We start from the raw sequence: 26889 nt of genomic DNA, 5'->3' as shown, positions 1-26889 counted from the left end.
GCTTTATGATAGCAGGCTCCCAATAATGAGGGGCTCTAAGTGGTTGTTTGACCTACTTTAGTTGAATGGACTGATTCTAATTCACCCTGGGAAAGAGCGCCTGCTAAATGAGTGTCTGCTGTAAATAAAATGTAATTGTGTTGCAGTGTTTGTTCTCTCTCGTGTCCTCAGGAAGATGGTGTACAGTATGTGCCTACAGGCTTAGCGACATTCCTTAATGAGATAATGCATGTGCCCCAGCCGTAGGAACATCTACTCCCACTTCGCTGCCTTCGAAGAGGCACGGCTCTTGGCCGACAACCTGCTGCAGTTTGTTAGGAAGGTGGAGAAGTTGTAGGGCTGATGCAACAACAGCCAGTCCCAAATTGCTCCCTACCACCTGGCACAAACCACTCGATGCTTGCAGTTCTGTAGATTCTGGATAGGTAGAAGAAGTGCAGTGGTGAAGCTCACACCATATTTGCTGACACCTTAATAAAGATCTGCAGAAATGAAATTAGGGCCAAGAAATGGGTTAGGGCCAAGGAAGAGAGGTAGGAAGCGTTTGGGACCGTCAGGAGAAGGGGTGGGACATGGGTTTGGTATGTAATGAACACAACCCAGGTATGTTCACTGCACTCTCCAGCCAAGTGCCAGGAAGACAACCAACAGCACTTCAGGGACTTAGTGTTATCACAGAGGTGCACAACTAACTACTAATAGTCCAAGTTTCTCTAAAACCATTTTATACTGTTATCAAAGCTCAAAATCAAACTGTCTTATCAAGTCAATATTTGAAATACTCTGTCAAACAATGCTATTATAATTTAAGATCAATGTAATATGAATAAAGCTTAGTCATTTGATAATGTGCACTATCAGTCAAAACATAATTGACCAGCACTAACACATTCAGGTTACAAATGTCTTCCATATTGAACAAGAACTGTGGAAGCAACATATAATCAGATGTTTCAGCTCTTTCCTTCTCCTGTCCTTGTTGCAATAATGCACTACTGCTGTAATCACATCTATTGTGACAACCCTGTAATGTCTGGCTTGTTAAGTCTTTTGTAGTGTCTAATATTGGTGGGGCTGGTTTGCCAGAATAAGTCTAGTCCTGGGATGTATACTATAATTCAGCTTTTAGCTGCAGATGTGTACAATTCAAATGAACCTGAAATAATTTAGTGATCATGCTAAAACTGACAAACAGCACTGTATATTTACAAAAGATTGTTTCAGACCTCCATTTTTAAGCAATTGAAAACCATGACACGTGAATGTACAATACAGGTACAGCCAGTGTTGCGTCTCAACCAGATGAAAAGTAGGCATACTGTCCATAACATTTTTTAAAAGGCTATATTATACACAGTAACAGCACCAACACTGCTTTCATTACAGCACATAGCCAAGCTAAAAGTAAATACATAGCTAAAAGACAACATAATTAATAAAAAATTCTGTACAGATCCCGACAGCTTTCATATGAATTGTAATAAAAACAGTCCCTGGACTAGGCTCAGGGTTACATACGCTGTGTTTACACAGGCAGCACAATTTTGATAATTTTTCAATTTCACATGAGATCTTTTTCAGAGCTGATCTGATTGGTCAAAAGACCAATTAGTGAAAACAAGATCAGAACTGGACTGCCTGTGTAAATGCAGCCAGAGAGACAGGTGTCCCTGAAAGAGAGGTATGGCAAATGTGTAAATCCACTCGGTCAACACTTGGGCTGCTTTTACACAGGTCCATATTCACAAATGGTCTCAGAGTGCTGATCTAGGATCAGGTGCCCTAGGTCCATATAATGTTAGTCATTGTGATCCAAAAGGTCAAACTGAACCTAGATCAGCACTCCTACTCTGAGACACTTCATGAAGACAGGCCCAGTTTTGCCTTCAGATCAGTACGAGTAGGATTATTTAAACAGGGGGGACCTGATCCTAGATTAGCACTCTTACTTTCAGACTCTGAATACAGGACCTTGTCTCATCTCATACTATGCTATGGCTGTGGGTTAGAGTACCTTCCTTGTCCCTTGTATGTCACTTGCTGAAGCCTTTGATAGTCAAGGGGGCCTGAAACCACACATAGTCCTGCCAGGCAGTCTGCCCTCCTCCCTCAGACATCCCAGACCCAGAGACACTACTGGGGTCACAAGACAGAGAAATAACCTGGCTCTTCACCCGTGTGGGGACCTTGAAATCCAGCTTGGGCCGGAACCACCCCACGCCACAGTCCCTATGGGCCAGAACCATGACCGTCGTGGCTGTGAGCCGGACAGGTTTAGCGTCAGACAACAGGTCGGCCACGAAGAGCGTGCGGAAGACTTGGCGCAAACACGAGGAGACGCGTAGGCTCCGGTCGCCGGTGGCTAGTATCACATCCTCCATGTTGACTTCGTACAGCTCCTTGGGAAGGAGGAGGGAGCCGCCGAGCAGGAGGAGCACACGGGGGACCAGGGAGAGGGAGAAGAGCACTTCCAGTTGTTGTAGCACCTGCTCAAGGTCTTGGAGGGTACGCTGGCACCTCCTCCAGTCCAGGCCTTCTGCAGTGGACTGACCGGGCCTCCAGCCCACCGCCTCCTCATTCTGGGGGAAAGAGGAAGAGTGAGGGCCTGGGGTCAAACAGCAACTCATAGATCCTAGAAAACACTGCTAGGAGTAGGGCTATTATAGCAGCCAGTATTTATTCAATTGGAATAAATCTGTATTGCAAGAGGTTCTCAAGGTTCATCCCCTCCGACCTTCTCCAATGTATTTTGAGAAGGTGGTGAGAAGAGATGAAACAAGGAATCAAAGAAAGACAAATTGGGAAAACAGTCATTGATGTTAAATAATTAGTGAGAGAAACATGGTTGAGAACGTTGGAAGCATCACTGCCCAGCACTCACCTGCATGGCAGCTTGCTGTCTCTTCTGAGAGTAAACCAGCTGGTCATAGGTCATGGGCAGCTGTTGTCTTTGGTAAAGGATACACTTCAGTATCTCACTGACGAAGCGGCAGCAGGCCTCCTGTGTGACCAAGCCTGGGAAGACTACCTCCACACGGCCCTCCTCCCTGGCCCTCCGTAGCGTCGCTGCATCGTCAGCCTCAGCCTGCTTGGAGGGGGTCAGAGGGGGGAGAGTGGTGGCTGTGTCTGTGCTGCTGGTCTCGGTGATAACCTGACAGGTACTGTCTGCGGATGACGGATCTGTGGATAGAACACAATAGAATCATCTGATAGGTCCACCTCAGAATTTGAGCAGATCACTGTCAAATAACTTTTTAGGAGATAGGTGCTGGGTTTCCGAGACTAATGACAGCCTAGGCACCATGGTGGCAGGCAACCAGTCAGAGAGACTAGGCTGTCATAAGTGTTGTTGGTTCAATAAGCTTATTTTACAATACAAACAATTTCTACTGCTATGTTTCAAAGAATTGATCACCTGACATATCATGCGTATGACCTGGCTGACTGACGTATGATACATTTATCATCGACACAGAGAGATATCGTAGCTACAAGTACTGTAGCTACCTACGAATAGCAACACGTGAACATCATGCGCAAGTGAATAGGAATAGAAAAGAGACCGACCAACATCAGAAACACAGGAGAGGATGTAGTTTTCCTTATCTTCCGTGGTTACTACGATATCTTTGGATTTAATCTCATCTGACTTTGAGCTGTTTGGTGTGTTACATTTGCTTGTTGTTGTCGGTGTTTCCTGGGATAGTCGCCCCGAGGTTTCCGTAGCTGATTGTTCGTCTGAGAAGTCGTTTGTCCGGCTCGGGACGTTACATTTGGTGTCGGATTTAATGTGTATGTTGAGCCCTTTTCCTTGCGAAGTTGGGAGACACATTTTTGATCGGAGGTTGTGATCATTTGTGAATGTATTCGTTGTCTCTACGCTCCCCGTTACCACCTCCCTGCCTGTTTGTTCCGCCATCGCTGACTCGTTTTGAAAAATTCCACTCAGTGCGTTGCATCATGGGAAGACGAGTGGAAACCGGTCATTGCTTGAAGGGATCCAGCTCATTCTTCTTCTTTGAGGTTCAACCGCGGTTGGCATCAAATACATTTAGCATTTCCGCCACCTACTACACTGGAGTATAACTCCCTTATACTTCGCTTGAATCTTTAAATTAAAAACAAAAAAATACCCTACCATCTAAACCTACCAACCTACTCCACTATTTAAATCTATTTAGTTCTACCTAAGGCCAACAGCCTGAAAGGATGGGACACCACCACTTAACACACCCTGTAACTCTTCTGACGTCAAGTCTCGCACACCCAAATACCTCTCTGCAGCTGCCACCACCACCTCAACTTTCTTCACTGCCTCAGCATAAGACAACTTCTGCACTACTCTAAAACCTGGAAACCTCAACCTGCCTTTCTTGACCAGACATTTTTGATCCCCATCCTCATGGACACCCCTACAATTAACACATACCACTACTTTCCCCAGTGCTACACATTCCTTTGTCTCATGCCCTTCTGCACACTTCTCACACCTAGGAACCTCCCTCCTACATACTGCTGTGACATGCCCATAAGCTTGACACCTGTAACAACGTAATGTATTCGGCACAAAAGCTTGCACGGGATAACTTATATTTCCTATCATCACTATGTCAGGCAAAGACTCAACATCAAAACTGAAAAGGACAGACCGATTCTTCTTTTTCACCACTCACGCCACCCTGTCTGCGTCGCACCAAATGACGAGCATCACAAACACCAGGAATCTTAAGGGATCCAGCTTTAGTCAAATGAACGTCAAAAGTAGAATTTGGGGGGATTTTAACTAACCCTAAACCTTTTCTAAACATTTACCTAATTCTCTTAACCTGCTACATGTATTATCCTAACCTGCTCCCTAAGTTCTCTTAACCTGCTGTGAAAAGTCAAATCTGACTTTAATTTGACAAAAGCTCCATTATGAAAAAAGATTGCAGTCCACCATGCAGTCCACCATGCGACAAATACTGCGTCCAAAATAACATTTTTTTTACTGCAGTGATTTTACATTTACATTTAAGTCATTTAGCAGACGCTCTTATCCAGAGCGACTTACAAATTGGTGCATTCACCTTATGATATCCAGTGGAACAGCCACTTTACAATAGTGCATCTAAATCTTTTAAGGGGGGGGGGGGGGGGGGGTTAGAAGGATTACTTTATCCTATCCTAGGTATTCCTTAAAGAGGTGGGGTTTCAGGTGTCTCCGGAAGGTGGTGATTGACTCCGCTGACCTGGCGTCGTGAGGGAGTTTGTTCCACCATTGGGGTGCCAGAGCAGCGAACAGTTTTGACTGGGCTGAGCGGGAAGAGTGCAGTAGAGTGCAGTATAACTACTAGAGTTATTCTGCAATTACTGCGTCCAAAATACCATAGTCGACTGCAGTTACTGCACTTTGACTGCAGTTTCAAAACTCAAATCTTTTTTTGTAAGGCCTGGATCAAAGGTGTTTATAACTAACCCAAGACAGACCACAGCACTTCTTCTTTTGCTTCTTCTATGATATCATGGCAGACTGCAAACAAATGTTTAAAGTGAATGTAGTCACCTACTGTGCTTGAATGTCCGATCAATCATTATCTGCCCAATTCTATACTACCATGAAAATTCTAAACCAAATAAATCCCTACTAACTTCTACCACACCCTCTCCCCCAAAAAACTGCCCAACCCCATTAAACTTGATCTATATTATGCTGAAAAAATCCACCCTTAGGAGTGTTCAGCATGTCAGCAACCATTTCAACAGTAACGTATGTTACCCACAATATCTCTTCTGCCATCTCCACAATAACCTTCATCCTGAGTTTTCTGCTTTCCACAACCGAGTTGTATTGATAACTTTACCAATTAAAGCTATGAAGTCAACTTTATTAATTATCAAAGTGTCATTTGACACCGCACATTCATGAGTTCAAGATTTTATGAGCAGGCCTCAAAACTATGCCAAGACCAGTAGAAGCAATGACTACAGTTGCTACTACAGGAACATCCATGTAAGCTCCATCAGTCCGCAGTGTAGTTCTACCAATATGTCTTACAGCCTCTGCACATTATGACTGATCCTATATCTCTGGAACTCTCTAACCTCTCTCTGCACCTGGCATCCACCAAATGCTGCACTGTGTTCTCCCCCACAATTACAGCACTTAACCTTCACATTGCTTCCACAATCACCGTAATCATGTTCCTCTCTGCACTTGGCACATCTTTTCTTTCCTTTACACTGAGCAGCTTCATGTCCCATTCTTTGGCATTTAAAACAATTTGTATTTTTTGTATTTAATATGCTGCCAAAGCAGCAGCTACTCTTCCTGGGGTCCAGCAAAATGAAGGAAGTTTATACAATTTTAAAACACAATACATTCACAGATTTCACAACACACTGTGTGCCCTCAGGCACTCCACCACTACCACATATCTCCAGTACTAAATCCATGTGTATGTATAGTGCGTATGTTATCGTTTGTGTGTGTGTGTGTATGCATGTGTCTGTGCCCATGTTTGTTTTGCTTCACAGTCCCCGCTGTTCCATAAGATGTTTTTGCGTCAGTTACTTGTTGTGGAATAGAGTTCCATGTAGTCATGGCTCTATGTAGTACGGTGTGCCTCCCATAGTCTGTTCTGGACTTGGGGACTGTGAAGAGACCTCTTGTGGCATTTCTTGTGGGGTATGCATGTGTGTCCGAGCTGTGTGCCAGTAGTTTAGACAGACAGCTCGGTGCATTCAACATGTCAATACATCTCATAAATAAAAGTACTGATGAAGTCAATCTCTCCTCCACTTTAAGCCAGGAGAGATTGACATGCATATTATTAATATTAGCTCTCTGTGTACATCCAAGAGCCAGCCGTGCTGCCCTGTTCTGAGCCAATTGCAATTTTCCTAAGTCCTTTTTTGTGGCACCTGACCACATAAAAAAATATATAACAAAATTCACCTTTATTTAACCAGGTAGGCTAGTTGAGAACACATTCTCATTTGCAACTGCGACCTGGCCAAGATAAAGCATAGCAATTCGACACATACAACAACACAGAGTTACACATGGAATAAACAAAACATACAGTCAATAATACAGTAGAAAAATAAGTCTATATACAATGTGAGCAAATGAGGTGAGATAAGGGCAAAAAAAGGCCACGGTGGCGAGGTAAATACAATATAGCAAGTAAAACACTGGAATGGTAGATTTGCAGTGGAAGAATGTGCAAAGTAGAAATAGAAATAATGGGGTGCAAAGGAGCAAAATAAATAAATAAATACATGACTGAACAGTAGTCAAGGTGTGACAAAACTAGGGCCTGTAGGACCTGCCTTGTTGATAGTGTTGTTAAGGCAGAGCATCGCTTTATTATAGACAGATTTCTCCCCATCTTAGCTACGACTGCGTCAATATGTTTTGACCATGACAGTTTACAATCTAGTGTTACTCCAAGCAGTTTAGTCATCTCAACTTGCTCAATTTCCACATTATTTATTAAAAGATTTAGTTGAGGTTTAGGGTTTAGTGAGTGTTTTGTTTAATGCTTTTAGTTTTAGAAATATTTAGGGCTAACTTATTCCTTGTCACCCACTCTGAAACTAACTGCAGCTCTTTGTTGAGTGTTGCAGTCATTTCAGTCGCTGTAGTAGCTGACGTGTATAGTGTTGAGTCATCCACATACATAGAAACTCTGGCTTTATTCAAAGTCAGTGACAATGCAGTGCATATGGGACAAATTCTCAAACATTGAAACTAAGGAATCCTATCTGTACATTTTCTTTAATATCATCTATGGACATAGATAGTGTGACCTCTTTGATGACTCCGCTCAACATAGCATAAGCACCAGGTAAGCATTTCACTGTAAGGTCTACTACACCTGTTGTATTCAGCGCATGTGACAAATAAAATGGGATTTGAGGTACATTGCTTTTAATCTTCTTCCCATTAAGTTTTTCCATTTGCAGAATCTTCCCTTGCTGAGCCTGGCTATCCACAGCCTGTCGTTTTCAATGGGAACAAATTAGTCATAGTAGGCAGAACAATGAAGGGGGCAGAGCCAAGCACGAGCACGCGCAACCTGGCTAGCGAGATCCTATTGCCGCGTTCTAGCATGTATTTGGCTATTTCCTTTAGGGAATGCCTACTCTAAAGTGCGCGTGTGTGATAACTCAATTCGCAACTGTACTCCTTCTAAACAACGCAATTTTTAAAACATTTGGCAAAGGGTAAAGACTACAAAACTTAGTCCACTCTGTTCGTAATAAATTATAGTTTTGGGAACAGAAAACTGTTGAGATCAAATGTTTCATCGATGAGAACATTTGTCAGAATTTCGTCCACAATCCATCTCGCTCCATCTTCTCCCACTGGCCACTGGGCCTTCTCTAACCACCATATAAGGTAGTGAGTGGAAACGCCAAGCGGATGCTTCACATTTATACATCCGCTTAAATATCTTTCTCATTGCTCTATCTGTGGCGGAATACCTTCTTGACATGGCCGTGGAAGACTGGAGCCCAATCCTATGAACCCAAATCAAGTAGAGCCACCTAGCGGTGAGTCTGTGCAGACGGGGACAAGCACAATGGCAGCAGCTGCATCACGCAGTTAATCAAGTTGATATCAGTCCGTTCTGAGAAGTAAACTACTGGAAGAGGCCTGCAAACGAGTAAGTTTCCCACAGCTATTAAAGCTGAATCAGTTTATTGCCATTTCAAAGTTAACGGATTGTAGCTACTTATGTGACTGACACGGTGCAGTTCTCAGGTGACTTGGACGAAAGTGCGCTGTGCCATGGCGTCAGTGCGTGTGGCTGTCCGTGTACGACCCTTGATCAAAAGGTCTGTATACTGATGGAGTCAGTCAATACGCACTATGGCAACGTTAATGAACAGTATTTCCAGCACTTCTACACAGTTTGACATTACTTATTATTCTTCTCTTGGGTACATGGAGCGGCATTTTGAAAACAGTATAAGTGGAAAGTAAAAATGTTGCAGTTTTAAAGTAACTGTTCAGTTACTATCTCATATGTTCATATTCTGTTAACTCCTACCCAAATAATGTTGTTGACTCATCCTATAGTGGTATTTGTGGCCAAGGCATACATTCTAGAAAAAACATTTCCAAAAACTCCACCTCAAACAGCCCGTTTAAAACATCAATCAATCAATCAAGTTTATTTTATATAGCCCTTCGTACATCAGCTAATATCTCGAAGTCCTGTACAGAAACCCAGCCTAAAACCCCAAACCGCAAGCAATGCAGGTGTAGAAGCATGGTGGCTAGGAAAAACTCCATAGAAAGGCCAAAACCTAGGAAGAAACCTAGAGAGGAACCAGGCTATGAGGGGTGGCCAGTCCTCTTCTGGCTGTGCCGGGTGGAGATTATAACAGAACATGGCCAAGATGTTCAAAATGTTCATAAATGACAAGCATGGTCAAATAGGAGGCTGGAGGTCATTTTGCAGGGCTCTGGCAGTGCTCCTCCTTGCACAAAGGCGGAGGTAGCGGTCCTGCTGCTGGGTTGTTTCTCTCCTACGGCCTCCTCCACGTCTCCTGATGTACTGGCCTGTCTCCTGGTAGCGCCTCCATGCTCTGGACACTACGCTGACAGACACAGCAAACCTTCTTGCCACAGCTCGCATTGATGTGCCATCCTGGATGAGCTGCACTACCTGAGCCACTTGTGTGGGTTGTAGACTCCGTCTCATGCTACCACTAGATTGAGAGCACCGCCAGCATTCAAAAGTGACCAAAACATCAGCCAGGAAGCATAGGAACTGAGAAGTTGTCTGTGGTCACCACCTGCAGAACCACTCCTTTATTGGGGGTGTCTTGCTAATTGCCGATAATTTCCACCTTTTGTCTATTCCATTTGCACAACAGCATGTGAAATTTATTGTCAGTCAGTGTTGCTTCCTAAGTGGACAGTTTGATTTCACAGAAGTGTGATTGACTTGGAGTTACATTGTGTTGTTTAAGTGTTCCCTTTATTTTTTTGAGCAGTATATATATATATATATATATATATATATATATAAGCCTTAAAAAAAACAGACAATGTTTAAGAGACATATTTGTACAAATATCGGGACCAACTAAAGGCTCTAGAATGGGGATGACATGTTGCACAATGACTAAAATAACAATACCTCTCCTGTTTTATAAATTAATCTAAGCGATTATGCTTGTAGCACCTTTCCAAAGGCACCCCTGGCACTGGCCTGAAGGAAAGAGGCAGACAGTCATTCTCCTATGATTTCTCCTATGATTCTACCGATGTCGGAAGCCCCAACTTTGTGCCTCAGGAGAAGGTATAGAACACACACACACCTCTAAACCTGCAGCCACTCTCAAGCCAAGTGGTAAGCTGTTGGTTACAACTTCATCAGCTATACTCTGTGGTGTTTGTGTTCTCTTTTCTACATGGAGAAGAGGCTGTACATCTTATCTTCAGCTCCAGACTTGAGTCCTGCAGTGATGTTCTTCAAGCTCTTTGTACTCGAGAGCAGAACCCTCAGATACCGACTGAACTCACCCCGTTTTCACACATGCTTCAGGCTTAACCCCTATTTCACCTCTTACTCTCACCCCCAGGGCCCTCTTCAACCACCCCCATCACTGTTGCACCCCATATGATTACATATAGGACACCTCTATGCTCCTCTCTCACCACTCTCTACTAAGATTCCAGTGTTTTGTACACCATGCACTGTCTGAGGCTGTATATAATACTATACATGTTCAAGTAAGACCAACTCTTGTGAACCTGTCCCGAACCTTTGCATACTCTGTACCTAAAACCAAATCAAATGTTATTTGTCACATGCGCTGAATACAATGGGTAGACCTTACAGTGAAATGCTTACTTACAAGCCCTTAACCAACAATGCAGTTTTTTTTTAAATGCCTGGAGAGAAAAAAATGCCTGAAAAAATAATAATATATATAACAAATAATTGAAGAGCAGCAGTCAAATAACAATAGCGCGGCTATATACAGGGTGGTACCGGTACAGAGTCAAGGTGTGGGGGCACCAGTTAGTTGAGGTAATTGAGGTAATATGTATATGTAGTTATTAAAATGACTATGCATGGATGATAACAGAGAGCAGCAGCGATGTAAAAGAGGGGTGGGGGAGGCAGTGCAAATAGTCTGGGTAGCCATTTGATTAGATGTTCAGAAGTCTTGTGGCTTGTTTAGCTGTTTAGAAGCCTCTTGGACCTAGACTTTGCACTCCGGTACCGCTTGCCATGTGGTAGCAGAGAGAACAGTCTATGACTAGGGTGGCTAGAATCGGACAATTTTTAGGGCCTTCCTCGGACACCGCCTGGTCTAGAGATCCTGGATGGCAGGAAGCTTGACTCCAGTGATGTACTGGGCCGTACGCACTACCCTCTGTAGTGCCTTGCGGTTGGAGGCTGAGCAGTTACCATACCAGGCAGTAATGCAACCATTCAGGATGCTCTCGATGGTGCAGCTGTAGAACCTTTTGAGGATCTGGGGACCCATGCAAAATCTTTTCAGTCTCCTGAGGGGGAATAGGGTTCTGTTGGGGTCTGAGAATATGAAATATACTTATTCATGTCACTGAGGGAGAGAGGGTAATGTATAACGTTTACATTATATCAGGTATCCTATTGATATATTGAGTGCAAGGAAGTGATCACATGTGGCAGGCATTGGTAAGGGGAGAGAGCCATGGATTAGTGATGAAGGGGGGTCGAGATCAGGTCAGGTTACATTAAGGGAGAAATAAGTTTATGGCTGTATTACTTTGTCCTGCCTAGCAGTAAAGACAAACAAGATGTTTGTTCAGATGTGTAGGAGGAGACTCAGCCTAGGAGAAAGGGTTAAATGTCAGTGCTTCTGTGAACAATGTCTTTGTCTAATGCAGCTGTATTGATCCTCTGGGAAGAATAAACTTGGTTAAGCTTTCATAGTGTCAGTTGAGTTTTTACTCTGAGAATTAGTACGTAACAGTGCCCTCATCCTGATTGTCTTGGTGTGCATGGACCATGTTATTTTGTTGGTGATGTTGAAGCTCCACTACAGCCCCATCGATGAAAATGGGAGCGTGCTTGGTCCTCCTTTTCCTGTAGTCCACAATCATCTCATTTGTCTTGATCACGATGAGGGAGAGGTTGTTGTCCTGGCACCACACGGACAGGTCTCTGATCTCCCTATAGGCTGTCTCGTCTGTGATCAGGTCTGTTGTGTCATTGGCAAACTTGATGATGGTGTTGGAGTCGTGCCTGTCCATGCGGTCATGAGTGAACAGGGAGTACAGGAGGGGACTGACCACACACCCCTGAGGGGGCTCCGGTTCCTCTCTAGGTTTCTTCCTAGGTTCTGGCCTTTCTAGGGAGTTTTTCCTAACCACCGTGCTTCTACACCTGCATTGCTTGCTGTTTGGGGTTTTAGGCTGGGTTTCTGTACAGCACTTTGTGACATCAGCTGATGTAAGAAGGGCTTTATAAATACATTTGATTGATTGAGGATCAGCGTGGTGGATGTGTTAATCTTACAGCCTGGGGGTGGCCCGTCAGGAAGTCCAGGATCCAGTTGTAGAGGGAGGTGTTTAGTCCCAGGGTCCTTGGCTTAGTGATGAGCTTTGAGTGCACTATGGTGTTGAATGCTGAGCTGTAGTCAATGAATAGCATTCTCAAAAAGGTGTTCCTTTTGTCCAGGTGGGAAAGGGCAGTGTGGAGTGCAATAGAGATTGCATCATCTGTGGATCTGTTGGGACGGTATGCAAATTGGAGTGGGTCTAGTGTTCCTGGGACAATGGTGTTGATATGAGCCATGACCAGCCTTTCAAAGCACTTCATGGCTACATATGTGAGTGCTATGGGTCGGTCTTTTTCCTATTTTGTTGCATTACAACCTGTATTTAAATATATTTTTATTTGGATTTCATGTAATTGACATACACAAAATAGTCCAAATTGGTGAAATGAAAAAAATAACTTGTTTAAAAAAAAATGGAAAAGAGGTGCGTGTACATGTATTCACCCCCTTTGCTATGAAGCCACTAAATAAGATCTGGTGCAACTAATTCCCTTCAGAAGTCACATAATTAGTTAGATTGCACACAGGTGGACTTTATTTAAGTGTCACATGATCTCAGTGTATATACACACACCTGTTCTGAAAGGCCCCAGAGACTGCAACACCACTAAGCAAGGGGCACAACCAAGCAAGTGGCACTATAAAACCAAGGAGCTCTCCAAACAGGTCAGGGACAAAGTTGTGGAGAAGTACAGATCAGGGTTGAGTTCTAAAAAACATCAGAAACTTTGATCATCCCATAGAGCACCATTTAAATCCATTATTAAAAAATGGAAAGAATATGGCACCACAACAAACCTGCCAAGAGAGGGCCGCCCACCAACATTCACGGACCAGGCAAGGAGGGCATTAGAGAGGCAACAAAGGGAACCATAGATAACCCCGAAGGAGCTGCAAAGCTCCACAGCGGAGATTGGAGTATCTGTCCATAGGATCAATTTAAGCCGTACACTCCACAGAGTTGGGCTTTACAGAAGAGTGGCCAGAAAAAAGCCATTGCTTAAAGAAAAAAAATAAGCAAACATGTTTGGTCTTCGGCATGTGGGAGACTCCCCAAACATATGGAAGAAGGTACTCTGGTCAGATGAAACTAAAATGTAGCTTTTTGGCCATCAAGGAAAACGCTATGTCTGGCGTAAACCCAACACCTCATCCCGGGGACACCATACCCACAGTGAAGCGTGGTGGCAGCATCATGCTGTGTAGAGGTTGACAGATTCCGATTTTTCAAAGCCGATACCGATTAATCAGCCATTTTTTTTAAATTTTATATATTTGTAATAATGACAATTACAACAATACTGAATGAACAATGAACACTTGTTTTAACTTAATATAATACATAAATAAAATATATTTAGTCTTAAATAATGAAACATGCTCAATTTGGTTTAAATGCTGGAAAAACACAGTTTTAGAGAACAAAGTATAAGTGCCATGTAAAAAAAGCTAACGTTTAAGTTCCTTGTTCAGAACATGAAAGCTGGTGGTTCAATATACCCAGTTAAGAAGTTTTAGGTTGTAGTTATTATAGGAATTATGACGCATTGACTATTTCTCTATACCATTTGTATTTCAAATACCTTTGACTATTGGATGTTCTAATAGGCACTTTGGTATTGCCAGCCTAATCTCAGGAGTTGATAGGCTTGAACACATGAACAGTGTGTGAATCAAGCATTGCTAAGAGCTGTTGGCAAACGCAGTAAAGTTTGAATGAATGCTTACGAGCCTGCTGCTGCCTACCACTGCTCAGTCACTGCTATATCAAATCATAGACATAATTATAATATAATAAACACAGAAATACGAGCCTTTGGTTATTAATATGGTCAAATCCAGAAACTATAATTTCGAAAACAAAACGTTTATTCTTTCAGTGAAATACGGAACCGTTCCGTATTTTATCGAACGGGTGGCATCCCTAAGTCTAAATATTGCTGTTACATTGCACAACCTTCAATGTTATGTCATAATTATGTATAATTCTGGCAAATTAGTTTGCAACGAGCCAGGCGGCCCAAACCGTTGCATATACCCTGACTCTGCATGCAATGAACGCAAGAGAAGTGACACAATTTCCCTAGTTAATATTGCCTGCTAACATGAATTTCTTTTAACTAAATATGCAGGTTTAAAAAAAATATACTTCTGTGTATTGATTTTAAGAAAACCATTGATGTTTATTGTTAGGTACATTAGTGCAACGAATGCGCTTTTGTTAAAACATCACCCGTTTGGTGAAGTAGGCTGTGATTCGATGATAAATTAACAGGCACTGCATTGATTATATGCAACACAGGACAAGCTATGGTTGATGATATTACTAGGTTAACTAGTGATTATGTTAAGATTGATTGTTTCTTTTATAAGATAAGTGTAATGCTAGCTAGCAACTTACCTTGGCTCCTTGCTGCACTCGCGTAACCGGTGGTCAGCCTGCCACACAGTTTCTGCCTGGAATGCAATATAATTTTAGTCCAAAAATGCTGATTACCGATTGTTATGAAAATGTGAAATCGGCCCTAATTAATCGGTATGGCCAACTAATCGGTCGACCTCTAATGCTGTGGGGATGTTTTTCATCGGCACGGACTAGGAAACTGGTCAGAATTGAAGGAATGATGGATGATGCTAAATACAGGGAAATTCTTGAGGGAAACCTGTTTCAGTTTTCCAGAGATGTGAGACTGGGACTGCTAAAGCAACACTCGAGTGGCTTAAGGGGAAACATTTAAATGTATTGGAATGGCCTAGTCAAAGCCCAGACCTCAATCCAATTGAGAATCTGTGGTATGACTTAAATATTGCTGTATACCAGTGGAACCCATCTAACTTGAAGGAGCTGGAGCAGTTTTGCCTTGAAGAATGGGCAAATATCCCACTGGCTAGATGTGCCAAGCTTATAGAGACATACCCCAAGAGACTTGCAGCTGTAATTGCTGTTAAAGGTGGCTCTACAAAGTATTGACTTTTGGGGTGGGGGGGTGAATAGTTATGCATGCTCAAGTTTTCTGTTTTTTTTGTCTTGTTTCACCCCAAAAAAATATGTTGCATCTTCGAAGTGGTAGGCATGTTGTGTAAATCAAATGATACAAACCCCCAAAAATCTATTTTAATTCCAGGTTGTAAGGCAACAAAATAAGAAAAATGCCAAGGGGGGTAAATACTTTCGCAAGCTGCTGTAGGCAGGTTACCTTAGTGTTCTTGGGCACAGGGACTATGGTGGTCTGCTTGAAACATTTTGGTATTACAGACTCCGACAGGGAGAGGTTGAATATGTCAGTGAAGACACTTGCCAGTTGGTCAGCGCATATAGTTGCAGGTGTTTAAGGACTTGCACTGTGATGTTTCTGTGTCATTGCAGGTGTTTAAAGACTTGGGCTGTGATGTCCTGGAGGCAGCGTTTGATGGTTATAACGCCTGTGTGTTCGCCTATGGACAAACGGGATCAGGGAAGTCTCATACCATGATGGGAAGCCCAGTAAGTCACTTTTGAGAAGCCATGATAATATGCACTATTGTTGATTCACTCCGGTCACAGAGCTGTTTGTTGAGTTAGTGTTTGTGCCACAGAGATCCTATTAAATAATATGCAGTTCTATGTAGTGTTGCCTTCAATTATTTCAATTCAATCAATTCTGTAAGAAACCCTTAAGTTCCAATTTTCCTAATTTAAAACACTTTCTTCCTGAATGAACCATTTCTATCCATTTTTTTAAATATCTCTCTGCAACTGGATCCTGGACTTCCTGACAGGCCGCCCCCAGGTGGTAAGGGTAGGCAACAACACATACGCCACGCTGATCTTTAACACGGGGGCCCCTCAGGGGTGTGTGCTCAGTCCCCTCCTGTACTCCCTGTTCTCCCTGTTCACTCATGACTGCATGGCCAGGCACGACTCCAACACAATCAAGTTTTCCAATGACACAACAGTGGTAGGCCTGATAGCTTATAGGGAGGAGGTCAGAGCCCTGGCTGTGTGGTGCCAGGACAACAACCTCTCCCTCATCGTGGTCAAGACAAAGGAGATGATTATGGAATACAGGAAAAAGAGGACCGAGCACGTCCCCATTCTCATCGACGGGGCTGTAGTGGAGCAGGTTGAGAGCTTCAAGTTCCTTGGTGTTCACATCACCAACATACTATCATGGTCCAAGCACACACAGAGAGTTGTGAAGAGGGCACGGCAAAGCATATTCCCCCTCAGGAGACTGAAAAGATATGGCATGGGCCCCCAGATCCTCAAAAGGTTTTACAGCTGCACCATCGAGTGCATCCTGACCGGTTGCATCACTGCCTGGTATGGCAACTGCTCAGCCTCTGACCACACGACACTACAGAGGGTAGTATGTACAGCTCAGTATCTTACTGGGGCCAAGCTTCCTGCCATCCAGGACCTCTATACCAGGCTGTGTCCGAGGAAGGCCCTAAACATTGTCAGACTCCAGCCACCCTTGTCATGGACTGTTCTCTCTGCTACTGCATGGCAAGCGGTACCAGAGCGCCACGTCTAGGTCCAAGAGGCTTCTACCCCAAACCATAAGACTCCTGAACGGCTAATTAAAGGGCTACCCAGACCCCTCTTTTACGCTGCTGCTACTCTATTTATTTGCTATGCATAGTCACTTTAACTCTACCTAAATGTACATATTACTTCGACTAACTAAAGCCTCACTATTGTTATTTTACTGCTGCTGTTAAATATTTGTTACTCTTATTTTCAATGTTACTTTTTTTTCTTCTTAATAAAGCATTGTTGGTTAAGGGCTTGTAAGTAAGCATGTCACTTTAAGGTCTACACCTGTTGAATTCGAAGCATGTGACATAAAATTTGATTTGTTTCTCTCCACTAATCAGAAAATGTGATGAGTGGAGCCGTCTGAGTCCTGTCCATTTACTGTCTCTCTCCCATATCTCTTCTTGCACAGGAAACACTCAGTACACAAAAGTCAGACCGTCTGAGGCTAATGAGTTTTCTGCTTGTCTAACCACCAGGAGACTTTTATACAAGGTCAACAGCACCATACAGAGCTGCTGTCAACATGTAGGATAATCATACAGGGCTGTTAATAACATTATTCACTATCTGCTGTGTGTGCTAATTAGAAACAAGGACAGGACATCACAAATCAGAGTGGACCGACGTACTGTTACGCCTCAGTGACGCTAACTCCACATTAGATGACCTGGCTGGCTGGCTAGTTGGTATTTGTAGGCTGTTAAAGCAGTTGCCTGAATGGATGAGTCAGTGTGTGTACAGGACAGAAGAGGAGATGGAATATAGGAAACATTTTACCACACACAGCCTCTAATGGTGATCAGGGATAGTACTAAGGTTAATCAAATACAGTTTTCATTTATTTATAATAAATGTAAATAATTCTGAAGGGCTTTATTATATAATTACAGTATGTATGTTTAGCAAATATAAATGTAAGTCCTCTGTCATACTTTCTACTGTTGCAGGGAGTTATAGGTCTGATTCCACGGATCTGTGAAGGCCTGTTCTGTCAGATATCAGAGGAGAGCCAGGGGGATGGGGCCTCCTTCCGCACAGAGGTCAGGTAAGAGTCAGCACTGCTGAGCAACAAACAACAACCAGGATGCTGGCACGGAACATTTTATGGCGACGCAAGAGATGGCTACAAGGTACAGATTTCCTCTGGGGGACCAGTAGCAGTTTAAATACATCTGGCAGACACCGTGGTCCAACGGTCTTGGCTGGAGGGCATATTAATTTAGCTCCTATCTAACAAGTAACTAATTACCTGACAAGTGAGGAATGGACCATGTGCGGCCATCTCTGTTGGTTTTTGCTGCGTTTACCTGGCTAGACTTTTAGCCAGTAGTGCAGATAAGAACAATATGTGGAGGATGCCCCAACTGGAAGTCTGAGGGACAATAGCTAGCTATCCGCTAGCTGAATTAATTGCTTAACCCCATAGAGGAGTGATAGCTGTTCTGACTGCCAATCCTCATAGGAGCTGAGCTAATTGCTACAGTAGCAAACCTGACTGGCAAGCCTTAAGCTTCTGCCTTAATAGACTTCTGCCCATTGTGAATGACTGAGGAATACAGAGTGCATATGGTATGTCTGTATGCCAAGAGCATAAAGAAACGCTGTAATTTAATATCTCCTATCAGTAATAATTATTTAGGCTTTTATGACTAAATAAAAACATTTCCCCAGACACTGTCAGAATAAATGGGTTGTGAGAACTATTGTAATTCAATAAATATCATCTAGGTGTTTTAAAATGTTCTCAGGTGGAAGTTGTTTCAGCTTTCATTTGTGTACTCACAGAGAAATCATTGTGAGCATTAAAGTAGGCAGGTCGTTGACTCGAGTTTTCCAAACAACTGAGCAATAATATTCACTGTCATTTCCTCTCGCTAACAAACGAACAGAATCTCTGTTCAGGCTGTGAATATTATTTGCTCTGAAGTTAGTGTCTCTTTAATCTCTGTCAGTACAACAATCGATGAGAAAAAATCATGGATTTTAATGCGTTTTTCTGACATGGTTTAATTGGGTAATTTGTTAACTGAGAGCTGAAAATGAGCTTGAAAATACCATTTATGTCAGTGGATGATTTGGATCTAGTGATAAGTTGTGTCGATATTATTCTTATGGTTGAATGAAAGCAGCCATGTCAGTGTGACAGACATCAGGAAATGGAGTAGCTTTCTAACGTCTTCACAGACTGACGTAATTCTCTGAGGTGTGATAGTGGAATGAAGACAAGTAGTTTTAACCACAAATGGCAAACCTCTTTAGAGCATGTAGCTACTGAAGGAAGCTTTCGGTAGATTGTTCTGCAGCCCGACGATGGTGACGTGAAATGTTCAATGTGTTTTTCTGTTAGATACCTGGAGATCTATAACGAGCGTGTGCAGGATCTTCTCACGACTAAGAAGAGCCCAGAGAACGGGTCAGGACTCAAGGTCAGAGAACACCCCAAGGATGGGCCGTATGTGGAGGGTAAGACTTCCTCTCTCACAACCATACTATCGCATTGATTAAGAACAGACCAGTGGTATAATCTTAATGTTGACAAGCATATACATACAATGAATAGAGAGGGCATCTCCAGTCAAGTCAATGATGGCATAATGGGTGGACTGGCAGCCGTTTTGAGTATAGGAAGTAAAAGCTGAAAGTGTACCCTTCAATTTGTGCTGTAATTTGTTGAGTCAACTCAACTGACACTACAAAAATACATTCCATTCTAAATTACCATAGCAATCCAGCATCAGTTGATAGAACATTTCAAAATACCATGGACATGATTGCATCACAATACCAGGCAGCCATTACGAGTATACCCATGACTTTACCAGTCAAATTACCAGGGTTAGAGCTTCCAAGACCGTTCTATTCATTATATTACCCTTTACAGACAGAATGCCGGTACAGTGACGTGTCGATAGAAACAATTGATAACCTTTAAGACAATTTAAAAAAAGTTCTGCATCAGAAACATCTGTACTTTTTCAGACAGTAGAATTCTGCTCTGGCATAGAATGTTTTGTATGTTTCCCTGACCACAATAGACACCGCTGATTTTTACTGCAGTGTAATTTTTTATGGTATGGTAGCTAGATGTTTTATTTCTACTAAATGTCTTGGTAAGTCACAGTATTTAATTAACTTTAACATCCCTTTTTTTAGGAGAGTGGTCTGAGTGCTGGCAGCTGGAGATGATTTAATTGACAGTTCTGGTGATGGATGTTAGTCCCACTTCAGAAGCGGCATTCCTTTACAGACAAGTAAAATGGCTGTTCAGTGGCGCTTCGAAACAATCTCCAGAGGTTTCATGGCAGGCATTTAAAAAGCTGTAGTGTACCCTTACAGACAAACAAACATGTCGTAGCCGAGGCGCTTTCAAGGCGGCACGTTCCGTAAGTCTGAAAAGGGTATATTTCTATGTTGACAAGGCTCCTTTCTCTAGTGAGATTCTCCTACTGGTCTGGGCCGTAGACAGACATGATGCTAACCAACACAGACAGGTCATAGTGGCTAACAGGATCTGAGCATGTCAGCATATGTGATGTGTCAGGTGTGATTCTCCTTGGGGTGTGTGTGTTCAGACCTGTCGAAGCACCTGGTTCAGAACTACAGGGATATAGAGAAGCTGTTGCATGCTGGGAAAGCCAAATGCACCACGTCGAGCACGGGCATGAATGATGTTAGCAGCCGCTCGCACGCCATCTTCACCATCAACTTCACACAGGTACACACACACACACTGTCGGTGACCAAGTGTTCAGTACATATATTTTGATTAATATAACAATATATGCTACTTTTATCCAAAGCATCTCACTGTACATTGAGTCATAAAAATGTTTCTCTGTGTCACTGTGTGATCCCTGTAGGTAATTGAACCCACAACCATGCTTACAACCTTCTTATCAAGTGGTGTGTGTGTGGTTGACACTTTTGATTTTGTAAATACATTATCTTCTAGCCTTAGGGTGCAACCAAAGACCAGCCCTCAAGAGCCAGTTAGTCCATTTATTGAGTAAATTTGTCCAATATTAGTATCGAACATGTTTGCTTTGAGCCACATCCAGCTATACATGTTAAGTAGCACAGTATTGATTGTTAGTTCCCCTCTGTTAAATGGATGGTTTGCTTTGGATCTTTCTCTCCCTCCCTTCATCCATTCCCATGGATAACAGCTCTGAGTATATGTACCCATCTCCAGGCTCGTTTTGATGCAGAGCTGCCATGTGAGATGGTGAGTAAGATCCACCTGGTAGATTTGGCGGGCAGTGAAAGGGCTGACGCAACGTGCGCCACCGGTGCCAGGCTGAAGGAAGGAGCCAACATCAACAAGTCCCTGGTCACACTGGGCATTGTCATCTCTGCTCTTGGTAAATGATGCTTAGTACACACACACACACCAGGATTTCTGTTAGCCGATTACATTAAAAAAATAAATAATGTAAAGCCAATAAATAAAATAGCTGCTGGTCAATTGTCCGGGAGAAGAAAAACAATCGAATTGCAAAATGATGCTTTTTAGCCTATTCATTCATGGAAATTCTAGTCGATGGAAATGCATATCACTGTTCATGCTTATCAGTCTATAGGTTAATTTGCATAATTTCGTGAAATTAAATTGTTTTGCGTGTGAAGTATATTCGTTATGGATCTTATTTATCACACGGGTACAGGATACAGAGCCTTTGAGTGGAGAATCTGTCAGACAGCGTGAGAGCAGCTGCTACAGCATCTCAAACTGCATGCGTAGGCAACGCAAGTCAGGCTTCATCAGCGCGTCACACACCACTAATGAGCAGTATGCATTTTGAAAACATATACTTAATTCTTTTGAAACCTGAACGTTTTACTACATGTTATGAGGCATGTCTTGCTTCATAGAAGCCTAGCCAAAACCAGACCATATCCGTGGAGGCAATTATTTTATATAAACCTTCTTTCATTGTCCAGTATCCAAAGGCACAATCCTAGTCATATTAGCAACCTATGTTAGTTGTTGCATATTTGATCTCCCCTCTTTCTAAATGCCCACAAAAAAATGCAGCAGATCAGAACGTTTGGCTTAAAATGTTGATTCACTATTGTTTCTTCACATTATAAACACAGCAATATTTTAACCTCTGTCATATGAAACCGCATTGCTGAGCTTTTGAAAATTGCATTATGGAACGAAGATTCACCTGTAGCCTACTGCCTTGTGCGCATTGCTGAGCTTATTATGTGAAGAAACAATAGTGTATCAACATATTAAGCTAAACAGATCAGATAAATTATTTTAAAAGTTAAAAAAAATTGTACTTTTTACCCATTTTCCTCCCCAATTTCGTGATATCCAATTGGTAGTTACAGTCCTGTCCTATCGCTGCAACTCCCGTACGGACTCGGGAGAGGCGAAGGTCGAGAGCCATGGGTCCTCCAAAACAAGACCCTGCCAAGCCACACTGCTTCTTGACACACTACTTGCTTAACCCGGAAGCCAGCCGCACCAATGTGTTGGAGGAAACACTGTACAACTGGCGACCGAAGTCCATTTACAGGCTCCCGGCCCACCACAAGGAGTTGCTAGAGTGTGATGGAACAAGGACATGCTGGCCAAACCCTTCCATAACCAGGATGACGCTGGGCCAATTGTGCACCGCCTCATGGGTCTCCCGGTCATGGCCGGCTGTCTGTAGTGGTGCCTCAAGCACTGCAATGCAGTGCCTTATACCGCTGCACCACTCGGGAGGCGGAATTACCATATCGCATTTAGAATTTCTAACGACTGTTGGTGGATGCACTAATCATGTTACGCACCCCGGTACGTTTCTCAATGTCCATTTTAAATTAAAATTCTACAGTTCAAATGTCCAGTGCCACAAACCCTGACACAGACATGGTACACACACGTGCCACACCACATGCCTGATGCCAACCATGACACAACAACTTACTCCATTTTAGACTCAGTAAGGCTATTAATAAGTTAATAACACCAATTAGACTCTGGATAAGGATTCATTTTTTAAATCAGTCTGCTGCACAAGTGGTAGCTACATGTACCTATGATTCCATTTCTATCTGTCCAGTTTTGTGGCACATTCTTACATGCTTTTGTAGTTGGTTTTGGAGAGGATGTTTTTGTGTAATTTTCTATTTCAGTGTTGTGTGTGTCTCTACATGGAGGAGGAGTTGGAGGGGTTACCAAGAGGAAAAAGCAGCTCTTTGTCCCCCTATAAAGACTCTGTCCTAACCCCTCTTTCTGTCTGTGTGTGTCCTCCTAGATTATATAATTGGAGCATTAGGGAGTAAGTGAAGGCTCTCAGTCCCAGACCATGGGAAGAGGAGGAAGCAGCTGTTTATCCCCTACAGAGACTGTTCTGACCAGGCTTTTTCTCTATCTCTCTTGGTCTCTCGCTCTGTGTCTGTGTGTGGCTGGAGGAGGAGATGGAGGGGGCTCCCACAAGGGAAAAAGGAAGAAGCAGCACTTCATCCCCTACAGAGATTCTGTTCTGACCTGGCTCCTGAAAGACAGCCTAGGAGGAAACTCCAAGACCATCATGATAGCAAGTATGGTTGATCTTAGTCAGTTGTATTCAAATTGGGGTCACAATCCTATATTTATAAAAATTATAAAAATAAGTAAGAGTACATATTATAATGGACAATATACAGACTTTTTGAGAAGAATACATAGAAAAATAACATTTTGAGTAAATATAATTATTGGATGACTTGATTTTGATGAGATGAAAATGAATTGAAGGTTATTTCTTGTTGATGTAAAAATAGAAATGTACTGATTTTAAAGGTTGCCATTAGATTAAGGGTTGAGGTTGTGAAATAAATGGTGTCCCTACTGAAAAAGTTTGAATAACACTGATCTAATTCCTACCTCTGACACTACACAGTGTAACACATTCTTTGTTCCCTCCACCAAGCAGTTAAGCGATGCCTTTATATGTTGATAAGGTGGAACTAGTAATGTAACCTATTTGGTGGGGAATTTTCATACTATTCCTTTGAGTATTACTGTTTAGCACAGCTGCTGATTTAAATACAGGCTCGAGTTAAAGTTATCCTTCTTTGCGACGGATTTACGTTATATGGATTTCTACAATTTAATTTAGTATTTTTTGGGGGGAGATGTATATTAAATATGAATCCAATATTGAAAAGGACTGGAATTAGTCAACTATCATTTAATACATGATGGTTATTACTTTTTTTTACATGAAAGGGAAGGTTAACACTCGTCGTGCCGGAATTCCAGAACTACTAGAATGGCCATCCTGACCGTTGATATTTGAACTGTGTAAATATTCCAGAATAAATAGTGAAATTAATGCATTTTTTATGTTTAAAATATGTCATATATGAAACCTCAGGACACCAAATGTCAATTGTAATCAGACAAATGTATTGATTGATCCAGAAGCGCATAGACTGTAAATACAAAAATAAGACAATATTGTATTTTCGGCTTGTAAGACAGTAGTTGCCTGCCCAGCTAATGCCTGACCCAAACTACGCCTAAACTATATTGAAACTAAATTTGCACACATATTAGATGTAACCTAAAGACAAGATTAAATTGACAATAGTCTGATGGGTATAAAATTGTCTTAATATCATTTAAAGAAAATAAAAATCTATGACCTTCCTAAACAAAATATTAATGAATTTCTTTGTGATATATTTTAAATGGATTTATTAGACTGGTCTATTGTTACTTGTGGACGGCTGGCTATTTTACTGTTAATATGCATACAGTCATTTTGAGGTAGAAATGCAAAAAGTTTTTGTACTTTTGGGGTATTTATCTCAAAGTACTACTACTAAAATACACATATTTAGGAAAAGTCAGGGACAGGTATGTTTAAGGTTTTATTGAAATGAAGTTATTAAAATGACTAAATTGAAAACGGTCAGATTTTCGTGGTATTTCTACTGTTAACTTGGCCGCAGACAGTCGATCGTCTTACGTTTCAGTCATGGGATTATCATTTGCTTTAACTCCTGTACAGGGGATTTTTAGTAAGAGATGTGTTCCTGTCAATGTTCCCGCCCAGCTCTTTCTCCCGCTGACGTGAACTACAGTGAGACACTGAGCACGCTGCACTACGCTAACCGAGCTAAGAACATCGTCAACAAGCCCACAGTCAACGAGGACAGCAGTGTTAGTCATCAGAAAACTGCAGGAGGAGATTGTCAGACTGAAAGGTCTAGTGGAGAAGAACAACCAGGTAGATGGGGAGGGTGGGTGTGTGTGTTAAAGCATTTGGCTAATATCTGTACATGTGACTCTCCAGCAAAGCAACCAGGTGTGTGTGTGTGTGGGGGAGATTATGTAAGGGTATGTTGAAGTACAATGCTCATACGGTATGGCCTCTCTCGCCAGGCTCGCCTTTCTCCTCAGGATCTCTCCAAGACACTGAAGGTGGAGGAGAAACTTCACAAGAATGAGGTCAAAGTGAGTGCACTCTTCAGGACTACAGGAAGTGTTCCTGGGTTGACTTGTGTATGTTTCTCAGAGTGTGACTCCTAAGGTCTGGGTTCTATTCCTGCTGGGATCGCCATACACATTCTAAAGCTGGATGCATTCACTGTAGCCTATAGCCTATCACTGTAGCCCGTGTCTGCCAGTACCTAGTGGAATGTACTGAATGTGTTTCTCTGCAAATATGAAAAGTTGTATGTCAATGTTTTGTGACTACAGATCTGTTCTCAACAGTTCTCTCAACAACTGGAAATGCATAAGTTTAGCTTTTTTAATTAATTAGAAAATCAACAGTTATTTCTGGTTGTTTATTAAAGTTAGACAGCTAACTCATTGATCCTGCTTTGTAGTAAACTCTTCTGTGCTCTCCCACAGGTGTTAGAACTGACCAGGGAGTGGACCAACAAGTGGGGGGAGACCCAGAACATTCTCAAGGTACGCTAATATGTCATTTTTTAAATATATTTTTTTACAATTTATTTGACAATTGAAAAATGCTACAACCACACCTGTGGACACAATGGATTTCAAATGATGATGACCAAGTTAAACACATTTCCATTGTGGCCCTCTTAACAATTATGGAGATTAATAAAACAAAATTGATAATGCCATTGTAGCTTTTTTTTTTTTTTTTTTGGTGGAAGGAGTATGCCCACTCATGGTGAAGACTGGTGTTTCTGCTGGTAACCCACTTGAGTTTGATGATGGTTTGATGGTGGTGATGCAGTTGGCAATCCTTCCTCTGTTACTGTTTTGGATCTAAACCTACGTACAACATTTTCTCTGACTCACACAATTTTGGCTAGATGAGATATGCTCTCTCTCACTCATCCCCATCGCTGGCATATTGGCTGACTCATAGGTCAGCAACAAAGGCTCTCCACTAGATAGATGATATCATGTTCTCATTTTCTTACATCTGGGGTATGCTGGAATGTAGAAATAGTCTTGGCCGCTGGAATGTCAGTCACTGTGTAAACCTAGTGAACAATAAGACATTTGAACCTTTTCTTTCACTGGCTCTGTCATCTTGTCTCCATTTGTGTGATTATCGGTCACACTTTCTCAGACACATGCGCGTGCGTACACTTCTCCCAGTAGATCAGTCGAACAGATGGCTGTGTGTCAGTGTCTGAGCTTTGGGCTCCGTCTGACCGTCTATCTAGATCAGGGGTGTCAAACTCATTCCACGGAGGGCCTAGTGTCTGCAGGTTTTTGGTTTTTCCTTTCAATAAAGCCCTAGACAACCAGGTGTGGGGAGTTCCTAACTAATTAGTGATGTTAATTCATCAATCAAGTACAAGGGAGGAGCGAAAACCCGCAGACACTCGGCCCC

General features: G+C 42.4%; 1 protein-coding gene and 1 pseudogene across 1 annotated transcript; one reads left to right on the top strand and one right to left on the bottom strand.

Moving 5' to 3' along the window:
• Positions 1–702: 702 nt before the first annotated feature.
• On the bottom strand, positions 703–3930 carry LOC120045691 (MAD2L1 binding protein). Its single transcript, XM_038990634.1, has 3 exons — positions 3568–3930; positions 2882–3180; positions 703–2579 (listed from the first exon to the last, which is right to left on the bottom strand). Exons 1-3 carry the CDS (start codon positions 3917–3919, stop codon positions 2034–2036), a joined length of 1197 nt encoding a protein of 398 aa, XP_038846562.1. The 5' UTR covers positions 3920–3930; the 3' UTR covers positions 703–2033.
• A 4849-nt stretch (positions 3931–8779) lies between these two features.
• The window catches only part of LOC120045960, a 57481-nt pseudogene continuing 39371 nt past the window's right edge, over positions 8780–26889 (top strand).

This window comes from Salvelinus namaycush, chromosome 4, assembly GCF_016432855.1.
Source record: "Salvelinus namaycush isolate Seneca chromosome 4, SaNama_1.0, whole genome shotgun sequence".
Classification (NCBI taxonomy): domain Eukaryota; kingdom Metazoa; phylum Chordata; class Actinopteri; order Salmoniformes; family Salmonidae; genus Salvelinus; species Salvelinus namaycush.
This window is presented reverse-complemented; position numbering and strand designations above follow the sequence as displayed.

Coding starts and splice junctions, on each gene's coding strand:
- LOC120045691 (XM_038990634.1), bottom strand. CDS start 3,919: ATGGCGGAACAAACAGGCAGGGAGGTGGTAACGGGGAGCGTAGAGACA. Junction 3,181..3,567: donor CTCCTGTGTTTCTGATGTTG/GTCGGTCTCTTT, acceptor TTCTATCCACAG/ATCCGTCATCCGCAGACAGT. Junction 2,580..2,881: donor GACAGCAAGCTGCCATGCAG/GTGAGTGCTGGG, acceptor TCTTTCCCCCAG/AATGAGGAGGCGGTGGGCTG.